The sequence below is a fragment of the Saccopteryx bilineata genome, chromosome 1 (assembly GCF_036850765.1).
Source record: "Saccopteryx bilineata isolate mSacBil1 chromosome 1, mSacBil1_pri_phased_curated, whole genome shotgun sequence".
Taxonomy (NCBI): domain Eukaryota; kingdom Metazoa; phylum Chordata; class Mammalia; order Chiroptera; family Emballonuridae; genus Saccopteryx; species Saccopteryx bilineata.
In genome coordinates this window covers 399,558,403-399,585,194 of record NC_089490.1, presented here as the reverse complement: position 1 = coordinate 399,585,194, position 26,792 = coordinate 399,558,403, and the positions used below count along the sequence as shown (strand labels likewise).

Below are 26,792 nucleotides of genomic sequence, written 5' to 3'. Positions count from 1 at the left end.
GCCTCCCAGGGTGCAAACTCTTCTGTAGCCCAATCCCTGCCCCGCCCCCCAAAAGAGGGCCCAGAGTTCTACAGGTGAGAACCTGGAAGGCTCATCCACACAATCCCAACCCTCCTCCCAGAAGACACAGAAGCAGTCAGATTTGAATCCGGGCTCCCTTCCCCCACCAGATTTGGGTCCCTAGACAGTCTGTCCTCGTTTTCCCATTTCACACACTGCGGACAGATCTCAAAGGTGATCAAAGGGAGAGACCCGTGGGGAAGCCCCGGGGTCGCTAGGGATGCTCAGTTCAGTTCCAAGGACACGCACAGAGTGCCTCCTCCACCAACGCTGGCAACCTGACCCTGTCGAGGGGGGTCTCCGCCCGAGGAAGGAGGCACACTCCCAAAGAGAGCTTTGTTAATGAAAGATTTTGTTATCTAAATCAACTAAAAACCCCACCCTTTGATCCCTCCTCTTGGACAGATCCACAGTCCTATGGCTTCTGGTCTAGCCCAGCTGGAGACAGCTGGACAAGTCAGAAATTGTACCAGACAGAGCCAACCCCTCCCTCCTCTGACCTCCTCCAGCCCAGTCCGGACTTCTCCTTGGCCTTTAAATTCCAGGCCGGCCATAGGCCCTGCTCTCGCCTAGGCTTTAAGAGCCTAAGGTGGAGTTACCAACTCAGCCCCACTGCAGGATCTAGCTGCAAGGCACCCTCCTCCTCAGCCCCTCAATTTATCTTTGTCCTTTCCAAGTCTCAGTGTGTCCATCTGCCAATTGGGTGTAACCATCTCTGCCTCACATATCTGTCTCCCAGGTCAGCTGTGACGATCGAAATAAAAGGAAATCACAAACTAGCGAGTTCTTTTGTAGAGGGCGGGGGGGGGGGGGAAGGGGGGGAGCAAGCACAGTAGGCATCCCGGGGAGGGAGCGGACTACAACTCCCATCCGTCCCCGGGCCGCGGGCGTCCCCAGCCCCTCTCCCTTAGCTGAGGGAGAGGCGGCCGCTGCCCCGGCGGACGAGGGAAGCTGCAGTAGCCGGGGCATCCCCACGTAGGTTAGAGGTCAGCGAGGGTTCGGGTAAGGCTGGGTCTGGGGGCGCGCGGGGATCTTGCAGGCCATTCCGGCCCCCTTGAGACCCCAGCTTTGAGCCGCCCCACCCAGGAGTTAGGGTCCCGCCCCCCACTTCCTGGCCGAGGTTGGCCCCGCCCCCGCGCGCCTCCGTCCTCCCACCTTCACTTACTGTCGCGTCTCTTATTGGCCGGCGCACACCTGCCCGTCCGTCGGGGGGGCGGGACGGAGGGCGGGGCGGGGCGCACAGGTGAGGGCGCGCAGGAGGCGGCGGAGGAAGGTGACAGCGGGGAGGGCGGGAGGGTGGGGGGAGGACGCGCGGAAGACCCGAGGACCGACAGACGGACGGACCGACGGGTGGGCATGCGGGCAGGCCGGCACTAGTCCGGGCGCCGAGCATCGGCCGCAGCCATGGAGCGGCGGATGCGTGCGCTGGAGCGGCTGGCGCGGGGCGAGGCCGGCGGCGGCCCGGGGCTCGACGGCCTCCTAGATCTGCTGCTGGGGCTGCACCACGAGCTCAGCAGCGCCCCCCTGCGGCGAGAGCGCAACGTGGCGCAGTTCCTGAGCTGGGGTGAGTGACTCATGCGGGACCGACGGGGGGTGCGGGGGAGGGCGGACCGAGGGACTGCGCGTTGGGACCCTGTCGCTCCGCACTCCACGCTCCACACCTGCAGACCCTCCCACCTGGAGCCGCACGCCCACAGATTTACTGACCCCCTACCCACAGATACCCGGAACTGGCCCTGACACGTGCCACCGGACCCCGCGGGCCCCTTAGTCACCTGCACACCTTACTCTCACTCGGATTCACACACATGGCACTTCCCACTCACAGCACCTGGCACAAGTATACAACACACATCTCACATTGACTCAAAGAAACGGTCCCAGGTATAGCCCCCAGATACAGGTACACAATACATGCTCTACACAGAGGCAGGTCCAGAATTCTTCGCTCATACATCACACCTCATGACCTGTGAGAGCACACTCTCGCATGCAGACTCCCTTACATGTCACCCACGTACACACATGCTTTCTCAGTCTCCCACACACCACAGGGACCCAAGACCCAGGGAGCCCCACACTTCTACATGCAGACCACCCCCCACCACACTGACTGTTGCACACTCACCTGTTTCTACTCACAGATCTGTAGGTATCACACCCACACACCCACACACACACTTCCATCTCCCTGCATATAAAACCTCCTCAGGCTGGACATGGGAACCAGCCTCAGCCCCTTTGTGCAGTTAGCTGGCCAGGCCTCCTGAGGGCTTTTCCCTAGGGCCAGAGAGGGAGACCTCCCTGGAGATGGGTCTGCACCCCTTCCTGGTTGACTCACCTGAGTCACCAGGAGTGGCTGGCCCGGGGTGACCCTGAATTCAGTGTGAGCACTGGCACCAGCCTCAGGGCTCCCTGATCACGCCTGGCCAGGCCCAGGGGAGAGGGCATGGGGCCTGGCCCGGAGGGTGGAGTGAAGCGGGGGTTTGCCCAGTGGGCAGCTAGTGTTCAGGCACTCCTGAGCTCTGGGCTGCTACAAGGCCCAGCCTGGCACAGCTGGGGGACTGAGGTCTGCCAGTGAGTTGGCCCTCAGCCCAGCCCTTTCCTCAGAGGTGAGGGCAGTAAGAAGGCCCCTGTCTCCTCTGCTGCCCGCTCTTCTTTCTGGACTCCTGCACCTTATGTGAGTGTCTCACTGTGTTGTCATCCCTGCCTGTGACGCCATACCCACGTGTATGTGTGTTTGCACACACATGTGCTCCTCCCTGCCTGCTTTTGGCACCTCTGCCTGGAAGCCCGGCGTGGGGGCCTGTCTGTTGACATCTCCTGAGGTAACTTGCAGGGTGGTGACTCACTCTGCTACTGCCCCAGCTTGTCCCTGCCCCTGCCCAGAGCCCCCATCTCCTGGGGCAGGGCAGGGGGACTGGGCAGCCTGTCTTCGAGACCTAGATCCTCCTATCTCTGGGCCCCAGGTTTGGGTTCCTGTCTGGCTGTTGGGAGCTACCCTGGCCTTGGCTCCCCTCGGAGGCCTGTGGCTGCTGCTCTCAGCTGCACACACCGACCTGGGAAAGAGACAATTTCTGTAATGAGGTTTCCACCCCTGCTGCGGGGGTTCTGCCTGATAAACCTGTGGAGCAGCTCTTTGTCTCACCCACAGACCTGCCCAGCTGGCAGGGAGTTTACCTCCTGGCAGGGGGAAACTGAGGCAGTGAGACAGGCTGCAGCTGACCTGAATCCCTACTGGTCACTCTTGCCTCCCTATGTTCCAGGCCCTGGTTCCCTCCTCCAGGCCTAGAAAGGGCCTGGAAGTGGCTGGAGAGGCCCCTCTTGGGAGTATTAGGGACTCTGAGGAAGGAGGAGGTTCCTGGCCAGCTGAAGACCAAGTCCAAAGAGGGTGGCAGGGCTCAGCAGTGTAAGGCTGGTCAGGCCTGAGGAGATCCTGTGCTCACGTCCGTCAGTGCCAGCCTCAAGCACTAGGGAAAGGCTTTTTGGCCCTGTTTCTGAGTCTCGTGAGAATCTGGGCAGACCTCTCTGGGCCGGCAGATGAGGAGGCCCCACGTGGGGAGACGGAGCCTGTCCTCCAGAGCCCTGCTGAGCCGCTGTCCTACCTGTGCTCTGGAGCTCCCCCAGGTCTCACCCCCAGCAAGCTACTTCTGTGCCTACAGGGTCCCAGGACCAGGCCACAGCTCCTCAGTGGCAAAGAAACCTCTCTGGGGACAAGGAATGTTGCCTGTCCAGTTTCCTAAGACAGGCCCTGGCCTGGTCTTGCTAGGTGGCCAAGAACTGTGAGCTGGGGGTGGGACTGGTATCCCCATATGCGCCAGGGAGCCAGGCAGTCGGCGGGGTCAAGACCCCACCTTGCGTGCTTCCTGATCATGGCAGAATGGGCCTCACCGACTGTCAGCTCCTGGGAGGTCATCCTTGCCCTTGTCTAGAGGAGTCACAGCTCCTGGCTTTCTCTGGGTGAGAGTGGGATCTGAGGCCTTAGCAACAGGCTGCGTGAGTCCCATTCTGTGTCTCCTCAGCCAGCCCCTTCGTAACAAAGGTCAAAGAGCTGCGGCTGCAGAGAGATGACTTTGAGATCTTGAAGGTGATCGGTCGAGGCGCCTTTGGGGAGGTGAGCAGAGGGCCTTGGGGTGGGTGGGCGGAAGGAAGGTGTTTGCACCCAGACTGGGCTGACCCATGCTCTCTGTGGCCTTAGGTCGCCGTGGTGAGGCAGAAGGACAGTGGGCAGATTTTTGCCATGAAGATGCTGCACAAGTGGGAGATGTTGAAGAGGGCCGAGGTCAGCTCGGGGTCTGGCGGGACTTGGGTACCCTACATATGGGCGGGGGAGGGTGTGCTGCCAGTGAGATACTGCAGGGGAAGGGGTGGGCTGGCTGCCAAATAGGCAGAGGACCCACCCTGACAGCTGCCAACTCCCTCATCCCTTCCTCGCTATAAACCTTTCTTAGGAGCAAGTGGAGTTGTTCCCACTTTCCTTATGATAATACTGCATGGGCCCGGGCTTACACAGGTGACCTCGATCTGAGCTCCTAGTCTTACTGAGTGTACTCAGTTCCCCTGAGCAGGCATGGGCCTTTCCTGGCCTCTGATTCCATCCCAATCCCTGCTCCCCAAATGTGCTATAGACAGCCTGTTTCCGGGAGGAGCGGGACGTTCTGGTGAAGGGGGACAGCCGCTGGGTGACTGCGCTGCACTACGCCTTTCAAGACGAGGAGTATCTGGTGAGGATCCTGGGCGAGGATGGAGGAGGGTTGCTTGGGCATGAAGGAGAAAGTCCTCGGGGGCCAGAGGCACTGGGTCCAAGGAGAGAGAGAGACCCTTCCTCCTGGAACCAACAGTCTTACTTCCCTCACTAGTTCCAGGGCCTAGAGCCTCTGCCGCAGCTCTGGCTGGAAGCTGGCTCCCCCGAGCTGGTGGTAGACACAGCCCTGCCTCCCAGAGCCCCATGGGAACAATAGGAGGTGGGGCCCTGGGACAGGTTCCCCCTCTTTCCATCTGATTCTTGCCTCACCTGCCACCATCCAGTACCTGGTAATGGACTACTACGCCGGTGGGGACCTCCTCACTCTGCTGAGCCGCTTTGAGGACCGCCTTCCACCCGAGCTGGCCCAGTTCTACCTGGCTGAGATGGTGCTGGCCATCCACTCTCTGCACCAGCTGGGTTACGTCCACAGGTGGGGCCCACAAAGCCCCACTGCCCTGTTCAGCTCCTGCTGACAGCTCTGGGGACAGCTGACATTTGCTGAGCACTCAATACGTGCCAGGCCCTGTGCTAGGTTCTTCACCTGTATGATGCCTTTGAATACTCAGACCAAAAACCTTATGGGATGGGGGCTGCTGTTATTGTTCCATCTTACAGATAAGGAAGTCAGGGCTGGTGCAGGTAAGCACCTGCCTGGCCTCAAGGTGGCTCAGCTGGTGGGTGGGTCTGCACAAGGGAAGTCTGACTCCTGTGTCCCCCATAGCACACTCTGCTGCCTTCGAGGGTCATCCTGATGGATCCCTTTCCGTGATCTAACCACCTTCTTCCCTTCTGGGAGCGAGGAGGCCTCGCCACCAGCCTTCACCTATCCCATGTGCATGCATGCAAGAACACGTGTGAACACATCCATGCTGAGGTGTGCACATGCCCATGCACACACAGATCAGGCCCCTCCTCCTCCCTGCCTCCCCCAGGGATGTCAAGCCAGACAATGTCCTGCTGGACATGAACGGGCACATCCGCCTGGCTGATTTTGGCTCCTGCCTACGTCTCAACAACAGTGGCATGGTAACGACCCCACCCCAGAGGGACATTTGGCTGGGAGAGCTCCTGGGGCTTGGGAGGCAGCAAGCCTAGAGCAGGGGTCGTCAGGCTCCCCTAGGAAGGAAGGACTAAGCCCAGGCCCCAGGTGGAACCACTAGGTCAGCCAACCGCTAGGCAGTGGTGGTGCCAGGCCTAGACTCATGCTGACGGGTCAGCAGGCCCAGCCAGGCCCGGGGCTGTTCTCATGGCCTCATCGACATTACTACCCACAGGTGGATTCGTCAGTGGCAGTGGGGACTCCCGACTACATCTCCCCTGAGATCCTGCAGGCCATGGAGGAAGGCAAAGGCCACTATGGCCCACAGTGTGACTGGTGGTCACTGGGGGTCTGCGCCTATGAGCTACTCTTTGGAGAGACGCCCTTCTATGCTGAGTCCCTGGTGGAAACTTACGGCAAGATCATGAACCATGAGGTCTGGCCACCAGGCCCTGGGGTTCCAGGAGGGCAGTGGTACCCCCAAGTCCATGGGGTTTGCAATACCCCTAGGTGGAAGGTGGGATTTGGATACCCTCCCACACCTCTAGCCTTTGCCTGCAGGACCACCTGCAGTTCCCTTCGGATGTGCCTGATGTCCCAGCCAGTGCCCAAGACCTGATCCGCCAGCTGCTGTGCCGCCAGGAGGAGCGTCTGGGCCGTGGAGGGCTGGATGACTTCCGGAACCATCCCTTCTTTGAAGGCGTGGACTGGGAGCAGCTGGCGACCAGCACTGCTCCCTATATCCCTGAGCTTCGTGGCCCTATGGACACCTCCAACTTCGATGTGGATGATGACACCCTCAACCATCCAGTGAGTGGTGGGTCCTACTGCAGTAGGAAAGCTGTGTTGACCCTCCGTGGCTATGGGAAACCCCCAGCTGGGCTGGGGATGAGGCCTTCAGATTCCAGAGGGTTTGGGGAGTCATGGTTGACCTGCCCTGAGTAATGCAAAGTGAAGGTCCTTTGACCTCGTGTCATTCTATTAACCAGAATGCCTATAAGGAAGACCCCCAGTGGTGCTAGGAGGCCCTACCCTCAAAGACTCATGGGAATTGTAGTCTGTTTAGTGGGGACCATGTTCCCACTGAGCAGGAGGAGGTCAGCACTCCCAGTTCCAAGGCATCTCCTGGGTCTCAAGCCTCAGCTTGGAGCTGTGCCTGTTGACTATGACTCTCTTTCCATTCCTTCTGCAGGGGACCCTGCCACCACCCTCCCATGGGACCTTTGCAGGCCACCACCTGCCATTTGTGGGCTTCACCTATACCTCAGGCAGGTGAGTGTTGGTCCTCACACACCTGATGGGAAGCTGGAGCTGCCTGGCCCGGAAGACACCAGGCATGTAGCTTGTTAGGACCCTGGGAACGAGGCCAAATGTCCCACCTGGTGCCTGAGGAAGTATGCTCTGAGCCCTCAGGAGGATAGTCCCCATGTCCTCAGGGTCCTAGTGGTGTCATGCTTATGCCCCCTCTGGATCCTGTCCCAGCATTTGGCCCTCACACTACCCTCCATGGCAGGCTAGGAGTGTACTGGACTTGGAGTCAGAGGCCTTGCATCAGAAGGGCCGCGACTGCTCCCCGAGCCTCACCCTGTGCCTCTGTAAAATGGGTGGGATGACCCGTTTCCATGTGTGGGCTGGCCTGAAACCATGGTGAGGTCCTAAGAGAAGAGGCGCGCCCAGGTGTAAGCAGACACATCTGACCTACACTCAGGAGCGCCCACTGAGTGTCGGGCTGGGGCCGGCGGGACGTGTCTCACTGAGTCCCCTTAACAATCCTCGGAAGAAACCCTGTTATCACCTCCATTTTCCTGTGAGGAAACTGAGGCTCAGATATGTTAGATGACTGTTCACGGTCAAATAGCTCATAAGGGCCAGGGCTGGGCTTGAACTTGGACCTGTGGCACCTGGAGCCACTGCCCTGGGCTGCTGCCCATGGTACCAGCCTAGAGCCTCCCCAGGGCAAGGTCTGGTCTGATCTGTTTCGCTTCCTGATACAGAGCCCAGGATTGGCTACAGACCTGGCTCATAGTGGGTGTTTCTTGGTTGAATGAATGATTAGATGCAGGAGCATGGAGGTGCCTCTGGCGGGTGGGGTCTCTGCCAACCTTTGTTGCCCTGCTCTCCCCAGCCCGGGCCCTGAGAGCAGCTCTGAGCAGGAGGCTGCCCTGGAGCGGAAGCTCCATTATCTAGAGCAGGAGAAGATGGAGCTAAGCTGGAAGCTGCAAGGTACGGGGAGCCAGGTGCGCCAGCGTGGGTGGGTCTTCCTGGGACACTGCTGCTGGTCCAGCTACTCACCTGTGGGCTCTCCCCCACACAGAGGCCCTGCAGGCCCCCGCAGATCATCGGGAGCTGGAGCAGCTACGGAAGGAGGTTCAGACCCTACAGGACAGGCTGTCAGGTATCCCTGCTCACCTGTCCCTGCCCCATCTCTTCCCCCTGCCCTCACTGTGGAGGCTGACCTGCTTTCCCAGCACACCTGAGTCCAACCTGGGTTCCAGTCCTGCTCCTACTCTGTCCGTGCTTTAGGGTTTAGGGAATTACCTTAAACTCTCTGGGCCTGCATAAAGAAAGTGGACCAGAGAGGCGCACCTCCCAGGCTGCGGTGAGGGTCCCACAGGACACTGCATGTGGAGCGCCTGGCTGAGGCTGGGGCAGTCAGTGTATGCAGGTCTCAGTGACAATTCCTGGCAGACACACTGAGGGACAGCAAGGCCCCCTTGTGCCAGACGGATGGGCCCCCTGCTGGTAGCCCAGACCAGGACAGTGACCTACGGCAGGAAAGAGACCAGCTTCTCCAGGTGAGGGCCTGGTAAGGTGGGTAAGTGGCCCAGGGCTCGATGGTAAGAGGTCCTTGCCCTGAATCCAGGCTGCATCTTCCCTCCCCCTACCCTGACTGCCCAGGAGCTGGCTGCGGCTCAGGCGGGGCTGCGGGCACAGGAGAAGGAGCTATGCAGAGCCCAGGGGCAGCAGGGGGAGCTGCTCCATAGGCTGCAGGAGGCCCAGGAGAGAGAGACAGCCATGGCCAGCCAGACGCAGGCCTTGAGCTCCCAGCTGGACGAGGCCCGGGCTGCCCAGAGGGAGGTAAGTGATGGGGCAGGTGGGAACAGCAGTAGGGCCCTGCCCCCGTGCTCCCTGGCATGACTGGAAGAAGCCGAGGGAGCTTGGTGGGGGGTTCGGGAACACCGTGTGCTTTTGTGCCCCCCACTGGCTAGCAGAAGCCTGAGCACTGGGATGATGTTTAGAGTTGGGTGGGCTTGGGGTTCACTGCCTCCATTCCTGCTGTGGCTGGCAGAGGCCAAGGGTCTGCAGCAATGCCAGTTAGAGGGTTGGAGCGGACCAGGTCAGCACTGGCTGCCTCTGCACCCCATCACAGCTGCAGGCCCAGGTGGCCACCCTGAGCCAGGAGGTGACCCGACTACAGAGACTGCAGGAGCAAGGCCTTGAGAAGGAGTCTTCCCAGGTCCAGGTAGTGAGGTCTTACCCCTGCCAAGTGGCACTTCCCTCAGCCTGGCCAACTGAGGGTCCTCAGGTCTGAGCCTGTGTCCCGGGGACATGGTGGGCCATGCCTTCTCGGACCCTGCGCTGACCCATCTCGTGTTCTCAAGACCATCCACACTGCCTCTGAGACCAACGGGACGGGACTGCCAGAGGGCGGGCCCCAGGAAGCACAGCTGAGGAAGGAGGTGGCTGCCCTGCGTATACAGCTGGAGCAGGCACTCGGCCATGGGTGAGCTGGGCTGCTGGGTGGGGGTCAGGCCCAGGGCCCAAGCTGGGAGTCACTGAGCCTCCTCTCCTCACCAGGCCTAGCGGAAAAGAGGAGGCACTGTGCCAGCTACGGGAAGAGAACCGGTGGCTGAGCCGGGAGCAGGAGCGGGTGAGCAGGGTAGACAGCAGGCAAGAAAGACAGCCATGCCCTGGCCGGTTGGCTCAGCGGTAGAGCGTCGGCCTAGCGTGCGGAGGACCCGGGTTCGATTCCCGGCCAGGGCACATAGGAGAAGCGCCCATTTGCTTCTCCACCCCTCCGCCGCGCTTTCCTCTCTGTCTCTCTCTTCCCCTCCCGCAGCCAAGGCTCCATTGGAGCAAAGATGGCCCGGGCGCTGGGCATGGCTCTGTGGCCTCTGCCTCAGGCGCTAGAGTGGCTCTGGTCGCAATATGGCGACGCCCAGGATGGGCAGAGCATTGCCCCCTGGGGGGCAGAGCACTGCCCCTGGTGGGCGTGCCGGGTGGATCCCGGTTGGGTGCATGCGGGAGTCTGTCTGACTGTCTCTCCCTGTTTCCAGCTTCAGAAAAATGAAAAAAAAAAAAAAAAGAAAGACAGCCATGCTGTGGGACAGAGCAGGGAACAAGTGCCGCAGGGAGGTGGGCAGAACGGCCAGGTCCCAGGGCCGGCTGGCTGCTGGCCTATTGCAGTGCCTATGGCAGGCGGGCAGGCTGTAGCGGGGGAGCAGGGGTGGATACAGGTGGGGCCTAGGGGTGCCTGGGCCGCAGCGCTCACGCCCACCTCCTGCCGGGCCCCCAGCTGGCGGAAGAGCTAGAGCGGGAGCAGCAGAGCAGGCAGCGGCTGGAAGGCGAGCGGCGGGAGACGGAAGGCAACTGGGAGGCCCAGATCGCCGACATCCTCAGCTGGTGGGTGCCCGGGGCCGTGGGCCGGGCTGGGCCTGGGCAGCTCTGAGGGCCCAGCCCATGACCCTGAGCCCCCTTTCCAATCAGGGTGAATGATGAGAAGGTCTCCAGAGGCTACCTGCAGGCCCTGGCCACCAAGATGGCTGAGGAGCTAGAGTCCTTGAGGAACGTGAGCACCCAGACACTCCCTGCCCGGCCACTGGTGAGCCGCACAGATACCCAGTGGGGAGGGGTTGACAGCAGCCTGGCTCCAAAAGTGAAGACAGCTCACACAGAGCAGTGACCTGCTTAAGCCTGCAGCGTGTCAGTGGCCGAGCTGAGGCCTTAGGCCTGGCCAGGTGGCATGGCAGTTGTGTGCTCTGCTGGGAGGGGGTCTCTGAGGAGCCAGTTTCAAGGAGCCTCTTACATGGCGCCCCCTGGCCACAGGAGCACCAGTGGAAGGCAAGGCGGCTGCAGAAGATGGAGGCCTCGGCCAGGCTGGAGCTGCAGTCAGCGCTGGAGGCCGAGATCCGGGCCAAGCAGGGCCTGCAGGAGCGGCTGACACAAGCACAGGAGGCCCAGCTTCAGGCCGAGAGGTGAGACTGGTGGGCGCTGCTGAGGGGACCCGAGGCTGGTGCAGAGGCCCATAGTGACCTCACCCGCTTCTCCCCAGCCGTCTGCAGGAGGCTGAGAAGCAGAACCAGGGCCTGCAGCAGGAGCTGGCTGCCCTGCGGGAGGAACTGCGGACCCGCGGGACAGGTGGTAAGTGGCTGTCTGCAGTGCCCTGGAGCAGGGCCCTCACTCCAGCCTCACAGTTACCCAGGGGGCCCACACAACCTCGCAGGGCTGTGGAGACAAGAACTCATTCAGACTGCCACTTACCCACCACCTGCTAGCCAGCTCTTACTGAGCACCTGCTGTGTGTCAGGTCCCACTCCACAGCCTGCAGTCACTACCCCATTTTATTGAAGCGGAAACCGGGGCCCCCACTGGCCCCGGTTCCTGGGGATAAGTGTTACGGCTGGGCACCCAGCTCCCGTGACCCATACCCACTCTGTTTGCAGACACCAAGCCCTCAAACTCCCTGATTCCCTTCCTGTCTTTCCGGAGCTCAGAGGTAAGAACCTGGTGAAGGGGCTGGCTGGGGAAGAATCCTGGAGAGAGGCCCATGGACCTTGACTTTGCCTCCAAATCTCAGAAGGATTCTGCCAAGGACCCTGGCACCTCAGGAGAGGCCCCGAGGCCCGGGGCGGAGCCAGAGCTGAGGCCAGAGGGCCGCCGCAGCCTGCGCCTGGGGGTGAGGACCGGTGGGAAGCCTGCAGCCGGGGGCCCTCTGCACACGCACCTCTCACCTGTGTGCTCGCCCTCCCTGCAGGCTGTGTTCCCCAGAGCACCTGCTTCTTCCTCCGCCTCTGCGGAAGGTCCTCCTACAAAGGTTGGTGCCTAGAGAGGTGGAGCGAGGTCAGGGCGCCAAGCCATTCTGCTGGGTTTCCAAGGACCCTCTTATTCCCCCGTGAGCATCATGGTCAGCAGCCCACGGGGTGGGTGTGGCAGTGGCAATGATTCTGAGTGCTGCCACAGACTCACTGGGGCTCAGAGTTCACACTGACACCTGGCTCCTTCCCTGGTCCTGCCTGACACTTCAGGGTGACCTCGGGAGGCTGTGGTCAGACGTGAATCATGGCCTGTTCCCCTTCCCCAGCCCGGCTCACATGTGCTGCGGCCCCGGAGTTTCCCGTCCCCCACCAAGTGTCTGCGCTGCACCTCGCTGATGCTGGGCCTGGGCCGCCAGGGCCTGGGCTGTGACGGTGAGACCCCTGCTGCTCTCTGCGCCCCGCCTTCTGGGCACCAGCCATGGCCCCTAGGAGGAAAGGACAGAAGTAGCCTTGATCCTGCCCCACCCAGGCTGTTTCTCACTACTCAGTTGCTCTGTTTCTCTTTTCTTACTTGATGAAGAGGAGTTTGTAACAGCTCAGGTGCCACCACGGCCTCAGGGAAGTGGGGGCCAGAAATGCCCAGAGTCCTGGTCCCAGGCTGTCTCCACCCAGCCTCACACTGTCTGCCATCTGCTGCCTTCCCCACAGCCTGCGGCTACTTCTGTCACTCGACTTGTGCCCCACAGTCCCCACCCTGCCCTGTGCCCCCTGACCTTCTCTGCACGGCCCTGGGAGTGCACCCCGAAACAGGCACGGGCACTGCCTACGAGGGCTTCCTGTCGGTGAGCTGGGGCGGGGGCCGGGGAGGGGGGCGTGGTGGCGGCAGCCTGGCGGGCCCTCCCATGTATGCCTTCCCCAGGTGCCCCGGCCCTCGGGCGTCCGGCGTGGCTGGCAGCGGGTATTTGCTGCCCTCAGTGACTCACGCCTACTGCTATTTGATGCCCCGGACCCTCGGCTCAGCCCAGCCAGCGGGGCCCTCCTGCAGGCACTGGATCTGAGGTGAATGCCGGGCAGCAGCATGCGACGAGAGACAAGTGGGTGGGTGGGGTACAGCCAGGGGCAGTGTGACCTCTGACCTGTTCCATGGACCTCCCAGGGACCCCCAGTTCTCCGCCACCCCTGTCCTGGCCTCTGATGTTATCCACGCTCAATCCAAGGACCTGCCGCGCATCCTTAGGGTAAGTGCCTGGGGCAGGATGGGCCAGACCACCATCCACTGTCATGTTGACCCCCTTCCAGCAACTTCTCCATCCCCATGGCTGTCCTGCCTCATTGAGGACTCATCTGTGGCTCCTTATCACCCTATGCCTGCTCCTGACTGTGGCCATGAGGCCCTACATTTTGACCTTGCAGGTCTTTCCCGCCTTCCCTGGGGTCTTTCTCTGCTCTGACCATACCCTGCTTTCTCTACTTCTAAAAGTGCCCTGCACTCCTGGACCCCATCATATCCGCCCCCTGCGCCGCCCTCTGCTGGCCCCTCCCCTACACCCACTATTCTGAGTTACTCCACTTGTCCCAGGCTCCAGCAGACATGCCTCTTCCCCTGGGAGGTGCATCTCCCCACTTAGGTTGAGTTGGGGAGATGGCTCTGTTCCCACAGTGTCCCGAACTCCCCTCCTACCGGGCTCTGTGGTTGTCCCTGTGCTTGTCTGACCGCCCTGTCTAGCTAACCCCCTGTTCTAAAACAGCAGCTCATTCTGCACCCAGCAAGCTCACATCCAGGCTAATAGGCATTAGCTGCTAGAGAGAAAGAAGGGAGGAAGGGCCCTGGCCCTAGGTCCTCGGCCCTCCAGCCTGGGTCTCCGCCCACAGGTGACAGCCTCCCAGTTGACAGTGCCACCTGCCACGTGTACCGTGCTGCTGCTGGCGGAGAGTGAGGTAGAGCGGGAACGCTGGCTGCAGGCGCTGGCCGAGCTGCAGCGGCTGCTGCTGGATGCTCGGCCGAGACCCCTGCCCGTGTACACGCTCAAGGAGGCCTACGACAACGCGCTGCCGCTGCTGCCCCACACGCTCTGTGCCGCCATCATTGGTGAGCCTCAAGCCCGGGGGACACTGCGTGTCCGGGGCAGGCGGGAGGAGGGTTCAGGGCCTGTGGACAGTGCTGACTCACAGCCAGAGTTACGAGGGCCACTGTCACTGCCCAGTTGCTGCAGCCCTGAGCTGTGGGCTCTGCCTGGACGTGTGTCCTCCTTGACCATCCCCTGGGCATGGCCGTGTGAGGAGCCAAGGCAAGGGGGAGGGGCCTGGCTTCTGCTGCTCGCCCTCTGTGCCTCTGTCTCTGCTTTTTCTGAAAGAAACACAGGCTAATGAGCAGAGCAAGGGCTTTCGTAAGAAACAAATGAGGGGTTTGCTCCCGACTCTTACTCTAGCAGGTGGGTGACCATGGGGGAGTGTGGGCACTTGAACGTCACACTGTCTCCCATAGGGCTGCTATGTTCAGCAAGGAGCCTGGGCCTCCATGACAGACAGCTGGGGGACAGGCGCTCGCAGTGCTCCCTGGCTTCCCCGGGTCACCCAGGTGCTGACCCAGCCCGGCCCTAGCGAGCCGGGACCTCTCCCTACGGTCACTCGGCACGAGCCACAGAGAGGCCGTGCAGGTCCGCCGGGTCCCCTGTGTCGTCAGGAGGCGGGGGGCACAGGGGCGTTCACCGAGCGAGGGCTGCCGTGAGCTTACCGCTCACCCTGTAGCACTTCATCTCCACAGCCTCGCAGTGGCTGTGTGACAAAGGTGCCACTGAGGCCCTCAGACTTCCCCAGAATCCCACAGCTTGGGGTGGGGGCCCTCTCACCCAGTGTCTGCCCCCACAGCCCTCATCCATTAGAGTGTGGACTCGGGGACAGAAAGGTTCAGTGACACGGGGACAGGGAGAAACGGAGGCTCAGCAAAAGCAGGAGGTCTGCCCAGTCCCCGCCTCTGGACAGGCCCTCTGACCCCTGACCCTCTCCTTCCCTCTTCCAGACCAGGACCGGCTTGCTCTGGGCACTGAGGAGGGGCTGTTTGTGATCCACCTGCACAGCAATGGTATGTACCAGGCTGGGCCAAGGCCAGCGTGGGTGGGGCGTGGCTCTGGGGGACAAGAGAGTGGGCACTGGGCTGCTTCTCACCCACATGCTGGTGACGTTCTCCCTTGCTGACTCCGCAGATATCTTCCAGGTGGGCGAGTGCCGGCGAGTACAGCGGCTGGCTGTGAGCTCCACGGCAGGCCTTCTGGTGGTGCTGTGTGGCCGAGGCCCCAGCGTGCGCCTCTTCCCGCTGGCTGAGCTGGAGAGCGCAGAGGTGGCCGGTGCCAAGATCCCTGAGTCTCGAGGCTGCCAGGCACTGGCAGCTGGACGTATCTTGCAGGCCCGCACCCCGGTGCTCTGTATAGCTGTCAAGCGCCAAGTGCTCTGCTACCAGCTGGGCCCAGGCCCAGGGCCCTGGCAGCACCGCATCCGTGAGCTGCAGGCACCAGCACCTGTGCAGAGCCTGGAGCTGCTGGGCGACCGGCTGTGCGTGGGTGCAGCTGGGGCTTTCTCACTCTACCCGCTGCTCAATGAGGCTGCACCGTTAGCGTTGGGGGGCGGTTTGATGCCTGAGGAGCTGTCGCCATCAAGAGGGGGCCTGGGTGAGGCGCTGGGCGCTGTGGAGCTCAGCCTTAGTGAGTTCCTGCTGCTTTTCACCATTGCTGGGGTCTACGTAGACAGTGCCGGCCGCAAGTCTCGCGTCCATGAGCTTCTGTGGCCTGCCTTGCCCACAGGCTGGGGTAAGGCCAATGGAGGGCCAGGAGGGGTGGGGCCAGGCACCCTAGGGGTATCCCATACATCAGAGGAAGACAGGGTCCTGCCCAAACTCCTTAGCTTGGCATTGGCAGCCAGTGCACACCTGCCTGCCCAAGCACACCCTGCTCTGAGCTCGGCAGCTTGTAGGGATCTTTCTCTTCCATACCTTTGCGCAAACCTTTCCATTGCCTGACCTGCTCTTTTCGTACCTGGCAAACTCTTAACCAAGTCCAGTCCCAATGTCTGCCAAGGGCCTGGAGCTGATAGGCCCTCCAGAAATGACCACGACGCTTGCTGTCATCATTATTATTTTCACGCTCCCTTCCCGGCCCTCCCCCACCATTGGTCCTATGCTTCTTTTTTCTCCCCCATCTTTTTGTTCGGACTTCTGCCCTGGCTTGTCAAGACTGACTTGGTGCACCGGGAGCCTGCACATCGGTTGGGGCTGGTTTCTTCACCACAGCCAGCACCCACCCCAGCAGGCACGTCCCAGGAGCTCTATTTGGAGGAATGAGTGAATGAATGGGTGGGGACATGGGGGGATCTGGCACCCTTACAGGTAACTGGTGTGATGAGTGCTGGCTGAAAGGGAGGAACAGCACTCCCTTCCTGAGCAGTGGGCCTTCTGGGGCAAATTGGGTGGAGCATAGCCATTCAGAGCCATTGAGCATGTAAAGCTTGGAGCCAGATGGCCTGGGGCCAATTCCCAGCTCTCACCACTACTGGATGACCTTGCCCTTTACTTAGCTCTGAGGTTTCTGGTCCCCCATCTATAAGTTGGGGGTTGTTTGAGGATTAAACCAGAAAAAAGTACACAAAGTGTTTAGAACTATGCCTGGCCCGGCACAGAATGGGCTCCAAGGTTGTTATCACTGATTTGTTACGGAAGTCGGGTAGGGCAACGTGGAGAGTCTGCAGAAGAAGGGCTTTTGGTGGGGCAGGAAGTTCCTGTGCTGTGGCAGGGCACAGGGTGACCCCGTGGCAGAGGAGGAAACCGGCCCAGAGAGGTGCTTGACTTGCTCAGGGCTGCGCAGCACAGGCAGGTCCTACCTTGCAGGCTATGCAGCCCCCTACCTGACGGTGTTCAGTGAGAACTCCATCGATGTGTTTGATGTGAGGAAAGCAGTATGGGTCCAAACGGTGCCACTCAAGAAGGTGAGAGCCTGCCAAGGCTGCTGGGGCCGGATTGGGGTGGGACAGGTTAGCATGGCGTGACCTCTGTGCCTGCTGCCTCAGGTGCGACCCCTAAACCCAGAGGGTTCCATGTTCCTCTATGGCACCGAGAAGGTCCGCCTGACCTACCTCAGGAACCGTCTGGCAGGTGAGGAAGTGTGTACTTGTGTATGTGGGTCCGCATGGGTGCGTTCACCTGTGCACACGGGTGGGTGTGTGACCCTGAGCGCCAGCTGCCTGGCGTTCCGTCGCTGGCCATAGAGGCTGGGCGCTGCGACGCCTCCGAGAAGCTGTGGGGCCGCTGCGGGACGGAGCTACTACGGCCACTTCGGCCCTTCACTTCAGGGACCTGTTGGGGAACGGTGCGGACGGCTTTGGTCTCAGCGGCAAAACAGTCCGTGACAAATAAGCCCTGGGGACTTGTGAGCACTGCCTAGCTCTCTTCTCCCACAGAGAAGGACGAGTTCCACATCCCCGACCTCACTGACAACAGCCGGCGCCAGCTGTTTCGCACCAAGAGCAAGCGCCGCTTCCTTTTCCGGGTGTCTGACGAGCAGCGGCAGCAGCAGCGCAGGTGCGCGTGCGCACAGTGCAATAGCTGGGCTGGGCTGGGCTGGGCTGGGCTGGGCTGGGCTGGGCGTCCCACCCCTGGGAGGGCAGGGAGTCAGCACCGAGAGGGGCAGGGGGAAGAGATGTGACCTTTGCAGTCCTCCCTACACCCTCTCTGCTTGCAGGGAGATGCTGAAGGACCCCTTTGTGCGCTCCAAGTTCATCTCACCGCCCACCAACTTCAACCACCTGGTCCACGTGGGCCCTAAGGATGGGAAGCCCGGCGCCAAGGACCCGCCCCCGGTGAGTCATAGGGAGCCAATCACAAACCTCTTTGGTAGGGCTGAGCCAATCACTGGCTTCCCCGGTGCGCTTGCTGTCTTCTGCTTACCTGTACGAGGTCCAAGCGCGCTCCTCCAGGCTGGCGACTGAATGCAGTTTATTTGTCACGGTCTGGTTTTTTTTTTTTCTTTACAGAGGCAGAGATAGACAGGGACAGACAGACAGGAACGGAGAGAGATGAGAAGCATCAATCATTAGGGTTTTTTTTTGTTTGTTTGTTTTGCATTTTTCTGAAGCTGGAAACAGGGAGACAGACTCCCGCATGCGCCTGACCGGGATCCACCCGGCACGCTCTGCCCACCAGGGGGCGATGCTCTGCCCATCCTGGGCGTCGCCATGTTGCAACCAGAGCCACTCCAGCGCCTGAGGCAGAGGCCACAGAACCATCCCCAGCGCCCTGGCCATCTTTGCTCCAATGGAGCCTTGGCTGCGGGAGGGGAAGAGAGAGACAGAGAGGAAGGCGCAGCGGAGGGGTGGAGAAGCAAATGGGCTCTTCTCCTGTGTGCCCTGGCCGGGAATTCCTCCGCACGCTAGAATCATTAGTTTTTTGTTGCGCGTTGCGACTTCTTAGTTGTTCATTGATTGCTTTCTCATATGTGCCTTGAACGTGGGCCTTCAGCAGACCGAGTAACCCCTTGCTGGAGCCAGCGACCTTGGGTCCAAGCTGGTGAACTTTTTGCTCAAGCCAGATGAGCCCGCACTCAAGCTGGCGACCTCGGGGTCTCGAACCTGGGTCCTTCCACATCCCAGTCCGACGCTCTATCCACTGCGCCTCTGCCTGGTCAGGCGTCATGGTCTGTTTTGCCGCAGAGTCCAAAGCCCTCTGCACCGTTCCCCAACAGGTCCCTGAAGTGAAGGGCCGAACCGGCCGTAGCTCCGTCCCGCAGCGGCCCCACAGCTTCTCGGAGGCGTCGCGGCGCCCAGCCTCTATGGCCAGCGACGGGAACGCGGACCTCAGTAAGGACAGCCCCACAACCTTAGCACTTCCACGTTCCTCCCTCAAATTTCCATCCCCACTTTGGACCCCTCACATTTGACCTTGGATTTTGTCCCCTCACCCTGTACCTGGAACAGTGAAGAGGAAGCCTTGGACATCTCTGTCCAGCGAGTCCGTGTCCTGCCCCCAGGGATCTCCGAGCCCTGCAGCCTCCTTAATACAGGTGAGCTAGTGGAGGCTGTCCCCTCCACCACGCTAAGGACAGGCAGTTCTGGTCCATTTTAGGCCCTTTACTACGACCTGAAGCCAGAGAACAAGTTTAGTCCATCCCTTTCCTGGGTCCTAAGAGATGGAGACTCATTGTTTTGTTTTTTGTTTTTTATTTACTTTTAGAGGGAGAGCTAAACATTGATTTGTCCCATTTATTTATGCACTCCTTGGTTGACTCTTGTATGTGCCCTGACTGGGGATCAAACCTGCAACCTTGGCGTATTGGGACACTAACCAACTGAGCTACCCGGCCAGGGCAAAGAAATACAGGCTCTTACCTGTCTCACCTCACAGCAGGCCCCAGCAGAGTCCTGGAGGTGGAAATCTTGGCTCTGACTGTCCCACCACTGTGGCCCCAGGCAAGGTGCCTGGCCTCCCTATGCTTATCTTGCCTGTAAAATGAGGTGAATGAACAAAGGGACTTTAATTTGGGCTCCAGGATTAAGTACAAGTTCCCCAGGTCTTGTCACATAACCCCACCCTCACCCCACAGTTGGTCTCCTCCAAGGGCCCTGCTGCGGCAGGTGGTGGGGCCTGGGGAGGCCTCTGGAGCCCCAGGCTGGGTAAAGAAAGAGTCCTGCTCTCCTCTTTCCACCCTGACTCCTTCTCTTTTCCTCCAGGTCTCAGAGCGGCCCCGGAGCCTCCCCCTAGCCCCTGAATGAGAGAGCTCCCCTTGACACCCTCTGGCTGGGCCCACCTGAATCCCAGGACTGAGATGTGAGGGAGCAAAGACCTTGAGGAATGCCATACTCCGGCTGGTCCGGGACATGTGGAAATGCGGACTCAGGGAGAGCCTGGGCTGGGTAGATGCTGGAAGGCTGGCCTGGGTTCCCAGGACTTGGGAAGACTGATTCCCAGCCCTCATCCCATCTTTCTCCTCTACTCCCAGCCCATCCTGTGCTAGCCACTGGGAATAGAATGGTCCCCTTTTGCCCTGGGGCCGCCCCTCTGTCCTGGTGTCCAGAGATGATTGTGCCAAAACTCTTGTTTCTAGTGCCAAGCCCTGGGAGGCTTGTAAGCAGGAGTCAGGGTGAAAGTTGATGGAAGGGCCAGGTCCCTGGGAACAGTGTCAGGTCTGGGCTGCACACTGTCTCATCCTCAGTGAAGTCACGTTGGGGCATATCCGAGTCTCTGTTCAGGGTTCTGGGGGGGAAGGACAGGCTCTGACCCAGAGGAAAGAAAGGTAAAGAAGCCAGGGGAAGGAGGTCGGTGAAGGAGGTGAGAGGCAAGTGAGGAGAAAGGAAGTGGAGGAGGAGGTGATAGTGATTGGAAGGGAAAAGCCATCTAGAGAAGGAGAGAGGGATAAGGAAGGAGCAATGAAGAAGAGAGATGAGATGGGTGGAGGGGTGAGGGAGGAAACTGAAAGAACGCTCCTCTGGGTCCTTTCATTCTGGGGAGGAGTTTGGTGGGAGGGGAACAGGGAGGGTCTTCATAAGCCAACTGACATTGTCCTCTAATCCGTCCAGAGAAGAGAATTCCTCAGCAGGGCTGGGATGGGAGGGTATTTATATGGGCTGCTTGGTGGGAGATGGGCACCCAACAGGTCCACTGGAGGGCCTCCACGCACACTTTGGCTCTTCCCCAAAAGGGGAGGCGTCCTTTTTCTCAACGCTTCGACCAACTGTGTATTAGGGGATCATAGGGGACATTTTATTGATCACAGTCATTATTATTATTATTATTATTATATTACTATTTTTATTAAACTTCCCCCTACTGATAAGTAGGGGGCAAAATAAGTATTTATCTAAAATGTGCTATTCCCGGGAGGGGTCAACCCTGATGCTCTGTGAGGCAGTAAGAAAACAATAAAGAAAACTTTGTAAGCTGCCGGCCTCCCCACCTGGATCTGTTTTTCTGGGGTTCAGAAAATGTGAGGAGGGATCAGAAATGGAGGGAGGCGAGGTCGCCAGCTTGAGCACGGGCTCATCTGGTTTGAGCAAAAAGCCCACCAGCTTGAACCCAAGGTCGCTGGCTCCAGCAGGGGTTACTCCGTCTGCTGAAGGCCTGCAGTCAAGGAACATATGGGAGGGCAGTCAATGAACAACTGAGGTGTTGCAACGTGCAATGAAAAACTAATGATTGATGCTTCTCGTCTCTCTCCGTTCCTGTCTGTCTGTCCCTGTCTATCCCTCTCTCTGACTCACTCTGTCTCTGTAAAAAATAAATTAATTAATTAAAAAAAAAATGGAGGGAGGGTATCATGGAAAATCAAAGACCAGGTTGTCCTCCCTGTATTTTCAGGAATCTGGTAACATTCAAATGGAGGTAAATGAAGAGAGTTTAATAACAAAGGGATGGTTTTCTTTTCTTTCTTTTTTTCTTTTTTGTATTTCTCTGAAGTTGGAAGCGGGGAGGCAGTCAGACAGACTCCCACATGCACCCGAGCGGGATCCACCCGGCATGCCCACCAGGGGGGCGATACTCTGCCCATCTGGGGCGTCGCTCTGCTGCAATCAGAGCCATTCTAGCACCTGTGGCAGAGGCCATAGAGCCATCCTCAGCGCCTGGGCCAACTTTGCTCCAATGGAGCCCTGGCTACGGGAGGGGAAGAGAGAGACAGAGAGGAAGGAGAGGGGGAGGGTGGAGAAGCAGATGGGCGCTTCTGTGTGCCCTGGCCGGAAATCGAACCCGGGACTCCCGCACGCCAGGCCAACGCTCTACCACTGAGCCAACTGGCCAGGGCCTCAAAGGGATGGTTTTCAAAAGTGGGTAGCATTAAGGGAGCTCACTGAGAAGTGGCAGTGCCCCCAGCCTAGCAGCAGTAGGGCGCTCCTCCCACCCTTGGGCTGGCCAGGCAGGAAGAGGCAGTGGTGTTACCTGAGAGGAGCTGTGACTCCGTGGGAGAACTTGGAAGAACTTGGCCATGGCCAAGCAGGAAGGCAGCCCAGGAAATAAATTCCTCCTGCTCACACTACTTCCTCCCATCTCCCGCCTCATTTTGTCCAAACTGAGCTGTCCTCAGCCTGAGGCTAAAGCTGGAACCAACTGAGCCACTGGCTGCGAGACGGAAGACAGAACAGGGAGAGGGGTAGGAAGAGAAGCAGATGGTTGCTTCTTATGTGTGCCCTGACCAGGGATGGAACCCAGGACGTCCGCATGCCAGGCCAACGCTCTATCCATTGAGCCAACCAGCCAAGGCCTCTCCCAACATTTTATGTTAACAAATCTCAAACTTAGAGTGTAAATTCCTTGTATTGTTCACCTAGATTCACCAATCATTAACATTGTACTGCTTTTGCTTTACTCCCATATCTATCCGTACCTATCTATTTACTCACAGCATGTGATCTGCTACCGCTTGAAAGTAAGTTGTAGACATCTTGAACTTTGCACCTAAATACTTCATAGCCATCACTTAAGAATAAGGAGTCACCAGAAACCACTGTTATCTGGAGAGATTTAACATTGATACAATAATATTGTCAGACATACAATCTGTTATGGGTTGAATTTTAACCCCCCCATCCCTATCTTGAAATACTAATGTTAGCCCTGGCCAGTTGCCCAGTGGTTGGAGCATCTCAGACTTATAGCCTCCATTACTGTGAGACAATACACTTTTGTTGTTTAAGCCATGCACTTTGTGATGCAGTTGTGTCAAAATGGTATGTATATACTGCACTTAAAAAAAAAAACAAGCCTGCCCTGGCCGTTTGGCTCAGTGGTAGGGCGTCGGCCTGGTGTGCAGAAGTCCCGGGTTCGATTCCCGGCCAGGGCACACAGGAGAAGCGCCCATCTGCTTCTCCACCCCTCCCCCTCTCCTTCCTCTCTGTCTCTCTCTTCCCCTCCCGCAGCCGAGGCTCCATTGGAGCAAAGATGGCCCGGGCGCTGGGGATGGCTCCTTGGCCTCTGCCCCAGGTGCTAGAGTGGCTCTGGTCGCAATAGAGCGACCCCCCAGAGGGGCAGAGCATCGCCCCCTGGTGGGCAGAGCGTCGCCCCCTGGTGGGCGTGCCGGGTGGATCCCAGTAGGGCGCATGCGGGAGTCTGTCCGTCTCTCCCCATTTCCAGCTTCAGAAAATTACAAAAAAAAAAAAAAAAAAAAAAGGACAAGCCTGACCAGGCAGTGGCTCAGTGGATAGAGCGTCGGACTGGGATGCGGCGGACCCAGGTTCGAGACCCGAGGTCGCCAGCTTGAGCGCAGGCTCATCTGGTTTGAGCAAGGCTCACCTCAAGCAAGGGGTTACTCGGTCTGCTGAAGGCCCATGGCCAAGGCACATATGAGAGAGCAATCAATGAACAACTAAGGTGTCAACAAAAAACTGATGATTGATGCTTCTCATCTCTCTCTGTTCCTGTCTGTCTGTCCCTATCTGTCTCTCTCTCTCTCTGTCACTGTAAAAATAAATAAATAAATTTTTTTTTTAAAAAAGAACAAGTATCCAATTCTGGATCACAGCTCTGGCCAGGTAGCTCAGTTGGTTAGTGTCATTGCTATACCCCAAGGTTGCAGGTTTGATTCCTGGTGAGGGCACATGCAAGAATCAACCATTGCCTGACCTGTGGTGGCGCAGTGGATAAAGTGTCGACCTGGAAATGCTGAGGTCGCCGGTTCAAAACCCTGGGCTTGCCTGGTCAAGGCACATATGGGAGTTGATGCTTCCTGCTCCTCCCCCCTTCTCTCTCTATCTCTCTCCTCTCTCTCTCCTTTCTATTTAAATTTTTTTTAATTTTATTTATTCATTTTAGAGAGGAGACAGAGAGGGACAGAGAGAGATGGAGAGAGACAAAGACAGGGGGGAGGAGCTGGAAGCATCAACTCCCATATGTGCCTTGACCAGGCAAGCCCAGGGTTTCAAACCAGCGACCTCAGCATTTCCAGGTCGATGCTTTTATCCACTGCGCTACCACAGGTCAGGCCTCTCTCTCCTTTCTAAAATGAATAAATAAAATTAAAATAAAATTTTAAAAAAATGTTTAAAAAAAAAAAGAATCAACCATTGAATGCATAAATAAGTGGAACAACAAATTGAAGTTTCTCTCCCTCTCTCTCTAAAATCAATACATAAATTTTAAAAAAATTTAAGATTAATTTTTAGCCTAATCAGGTGGTGGCGCAGTGATAGAGCGTCGGACTGCGATGTGGAGGATCCAGGTTCAAGACCCCAAGGTTGCTAGCTTGAGTGTGGGCTCATCTGGCTTGAGCAAAGCTCGCTAGCTTGGACCCAAAGTCGCTGGTTCGAACAAGGGGTTACTCGGTCTGCTGAAGGCCCACGGTCAAGGCACATATGAGAAAGCAATCAATGAACAATTAAGGTGTCAAAACGAAAAACTAAAGATGCTTCTCATCTCTCTCTGTTCCTGTCTGTCTATCCCTCTCTCTCACTCTCTGTATTTGTAAAATAAATAAGTAAATAAAGATTAATTTTTAAAAAGATTTTATTTATTGATTTTTTTTTTTTTTTTTTTTTTTTTGAGAGAGAGAGAGAGGAGAGAGAAGGAGGAGAAGCCAGAAGCATCAACTCTCATATGTGCCTTGACCAGGCAAGCCCAGGGTTTCGAACTGGTGAACTCAGTGTTCCAGGTTAATGCTTTATCCACTGTGCCACCACAGGTCAGGAATAATACACAAGAAATTTAAAAATACTTATTTTATTGATTTTAGGGAGGGAGGAAAGGGGAGCGAAAGAGAGGAACATCAATCTCCTGTATGTGCCCCAACTGAGGATCAAACCAGCAACCTCTGTGCTTCCAGGCAATACTCTAACCAACCAAGCTATCCGGCCAGGGCACAAATTGTTTTTGTATACAATCAGAGACTGAATTCCCCTTGACTCCCTGTGCTGATACGGTAGTTTAGGTTAATGCGCTCCACATGTGCTCATACATATATATTGGTGGATCAAATCCCCTGGCCTTGCCTCCATCAGCAGGAATCAGATCAGAGTCTCAGGACCCCTCAAACCCTTGGCAGAAACCTCTGCTGCCTATGCCCTCATACTCACAGCGGGCTCCCCAGCCCATCCCCGCTTCAAGAGCGTCAGAACTGGTCCTGTCATTGAACCCTGTCGACAACTTTCACCACAAGGGACTCAGGCCTCCTCAGTTCTCCAGAGCTCTGGCCATCTCCGTTTCCTTCCCATTTGCCCCCTCAGCTCCTGATAGCTGTCCGCTGTGCCTTCTACAGCTGATGGTCCGTCTTTAGCAAAATCCCATGTCTTCACCTTTTGCAAACAGTCGGGTCCTTAACCCTCCTGCTCTAGCAGAAACCACGCCCTCCCTGAGGTCACCACTGCTCTCCTCTCACACTCGTCCAATAGACTCTCCACAGCCCTCCTGCCACTGGGCCTGGACGTGTGGCCGGCATCCCCTCCTCACCACTTATAGGTGTCCTCCTCTCTCCTCCTCCCAAACAATCAGCTTTGAACTCAAGTAGTTATCAGCTTATACCACACACTTTGTTTCTGCCGTCTCCCAACACATGGATCTCATACTTCTCGATCATTTTAGCTCCTGGCTTGCTGTCACTCTCCCTGTCCCACTCCCACTTTAATTCTCAGAGGCTTCAGTATGTCAGTGGATGATTCAGCTGCCGGGCCTCTCAGTTTCTTGGACTCTTCTTCCAGGATCTTGTCCTCCACCTCACCCGAGCCACTCACTCCCGCAGCACTCTCCCATTGAAAGCCTCCGTGTACATGCGTCTACTGAGCACTTGAAATATGACTGGTTTGGCCTGACCCATGGTGGTCAGTAAAGCATCAACCTGAAACACTGAGGTCGCCAGTTTGAAACCCCAGGCTTGCCTGGTCAAGGCACATATGAGAAGCAATTACAAGTTGATGCTTCCTGCTTCTCATCACCCCTTCTCTCTCTCCTCTCTCTAAAATACAAAAAAAAAAAAAAAAAAAAAAAAAAAAAAAGGAATATGACTGGTCTGAACTAGGATGTGCTGTGAGTTTAAAATACATACCTGATTTCAAAGATTTTAGTGAGAAAAAAATATAAATTATCATCAATAATTTTTATGATGATTACAAGTTGAAATAATTTTTTTTTATTAAAATTTTTTTTTATTTATTCATTTTTAGAGAAGAGAGAGACAGAGAGGGAGAGAGAGGAGAGAGAGACAGAGAGAAGGGGGGAGGAGCTGGAAGCATCAACTCCCATATGTGCCTTGACCAGGCAAGCCCAGGGTTTCGAACCGGCGACCTCAGCATTTCCAGGTCGACGCTTTATCCACTGCACCACCACAGGTCAGGCCAAGTTGAAATAATATTTTGATACATTATTAAAATTAATCTCACTGTGTCTTTTTACTCTTTTTTTGTGTGTGTGGCAGAGACAGAGAGAGGGACATATAGGGACAGACAGGCAGGAAGGGAGAGAGATGAGAAGGATCAATTTTTTGTGGCACCTTAGTACTTTTCGTTTTTTGGAGTTTTGGGTTTGATGGTATTTTTTTTTTTTTTTTTTTTCCTGAAGTTGGAAACGGGGAGGCAGTCAGACAGACTTCCGCATGCGCCAGACCAGGATCTACCTGGCATGCCCACCAGGGGGCGATGCTCTGCCCATCTGGGGCGTTGCTCTTTTGCAACCAGGGCCATTCTAGTGCCTGAGGCAGAGGCCACAGAGCCATTCTCAGCGCCTGAGCCAACTTTGCTCCAGTGGAGCCTTGGCTGGGGGAGGGGAAGAGAGAGACAGAGAGGAAGGAGAGGGGGAGGGGTGGAGAAGCAGATGGGCGCTTCTCTTGTGTGCCCTGGCCGGGAATCGAACCCGGGACTCCTGCATGCCAGGCCGATGCTCTACCACTGAGCCAACCAGCCAGGGCCTTTTTTGTTTTGTTTTGTTTTGTTTTTAAACAGAGCCTGACCTGTGGTGGTGCAGTGGATAAAGTGTCGACCTGGAAATGCTGAGGTCGCTGGTTCGAAACCCTGGGCTTGC

General features: G+C 57.6%; 1 protein-coding gene across 3 annotated transcripts; it reads left to right on the top strand.

The window, feature by feature from the left end:
• Window positions 1-1,315: 1,315 nt before the first annotated feature.
• On the top strand, window positions 1,316-20,741 carry CDC42BPG (CDC42 binding protein kinase gamma). 3 transcript variants are annotated; one of them, XM_066251962.1, is made up of 37 exons: window positions 1,316-1,624; window positions 4,083-4,174; window positions 4,259-4,342; window positions 4,689-4,784; window positions 5,089-5,237; window positions 5,740-5,833; window positions 6,082-6,282; window positions 6,408-6,656; window positions 7,039-7,118; window positions 7,972-8,069; window positions 8,161-8,241; window positions 8,535-8,641; window positions 8,745-8,924; window positions 9,217-9,309; window positions 9,449-9,570; window positions 9,645-9,717; window positions 10,363-10,469; window positions 10,554-10,668; window positions 10,893-11,041; window positions 11,119-11,207; window positions 11,510-11,562; window positions 11,647-11,742; window positions 11,821-11,880; window positions 12,148-12,253; window positions 12,530-12,663; window positions 12,741-12,880; window positions 12,978-13,059; window positions 13,694-13,910; window positions 14,841-14,903; window positions 15,025-15,624; window positions 16,698-16,795; window positions 16,877-16,961; window positions 17,267-17,387; window positions 17,548-17,665; window positions 18,547-18,661; window positions 18,779-18,864; window positions 19,532-20,741. In XM_066251962.1, exons 1-37 carry the CDS (start codon window positions 1,465-1,467, stop codon window positions 19,571-19,573), a joined length of 4,635 nt encoding a protein of 1,544 aa, XP_066108059.1. In that variant the 5' UTR covers window positions 1,316-1,464; the 3' UTR covers window positions 19,574-20,741. The 3 variants fall into 3 exon arrangements, with proteins under 3 accessions (XP_066108059.1, XP_066108058.1, XP_066108060.1); XM_066251961.1 differs by having other exon boundaries at window positions 1,317-1,624; window positions 11,644-11,742; XM_066251963.1 differs by lacking the exon at window positions 9,217-9,309 and having other exon boundaries at window positions 1,317-1,624; window positions 11,644-11,742.
• Window positions 20,742-26,792: the final 6,051 nt, after the last annotated feature.

Coding starts and splice junctions, on each gene's coding strand:
- CDC42BPG (XM_066251961.1), top strand. CDS start 1,465: ATGGAGCGGCGGATGCGTGCGCTGGAGCGGCTGGCGCGGGGCGAGGCC. Junction 7,119..7,971: donor TTCACCTATACCTCAGGCAG/GTGAGTGTTGGT, acceptor TGCTCTCCCCAG/CCCGGGCCCTGAGAGCAGCT. Junction 17,388..17,547: donor CAGCGGCAGCAGCAGCGCAG/GTGCGCGTGCGC, acceptor CTCTGCTTGCAG/GGAGATGCTGAAGGACCCCT.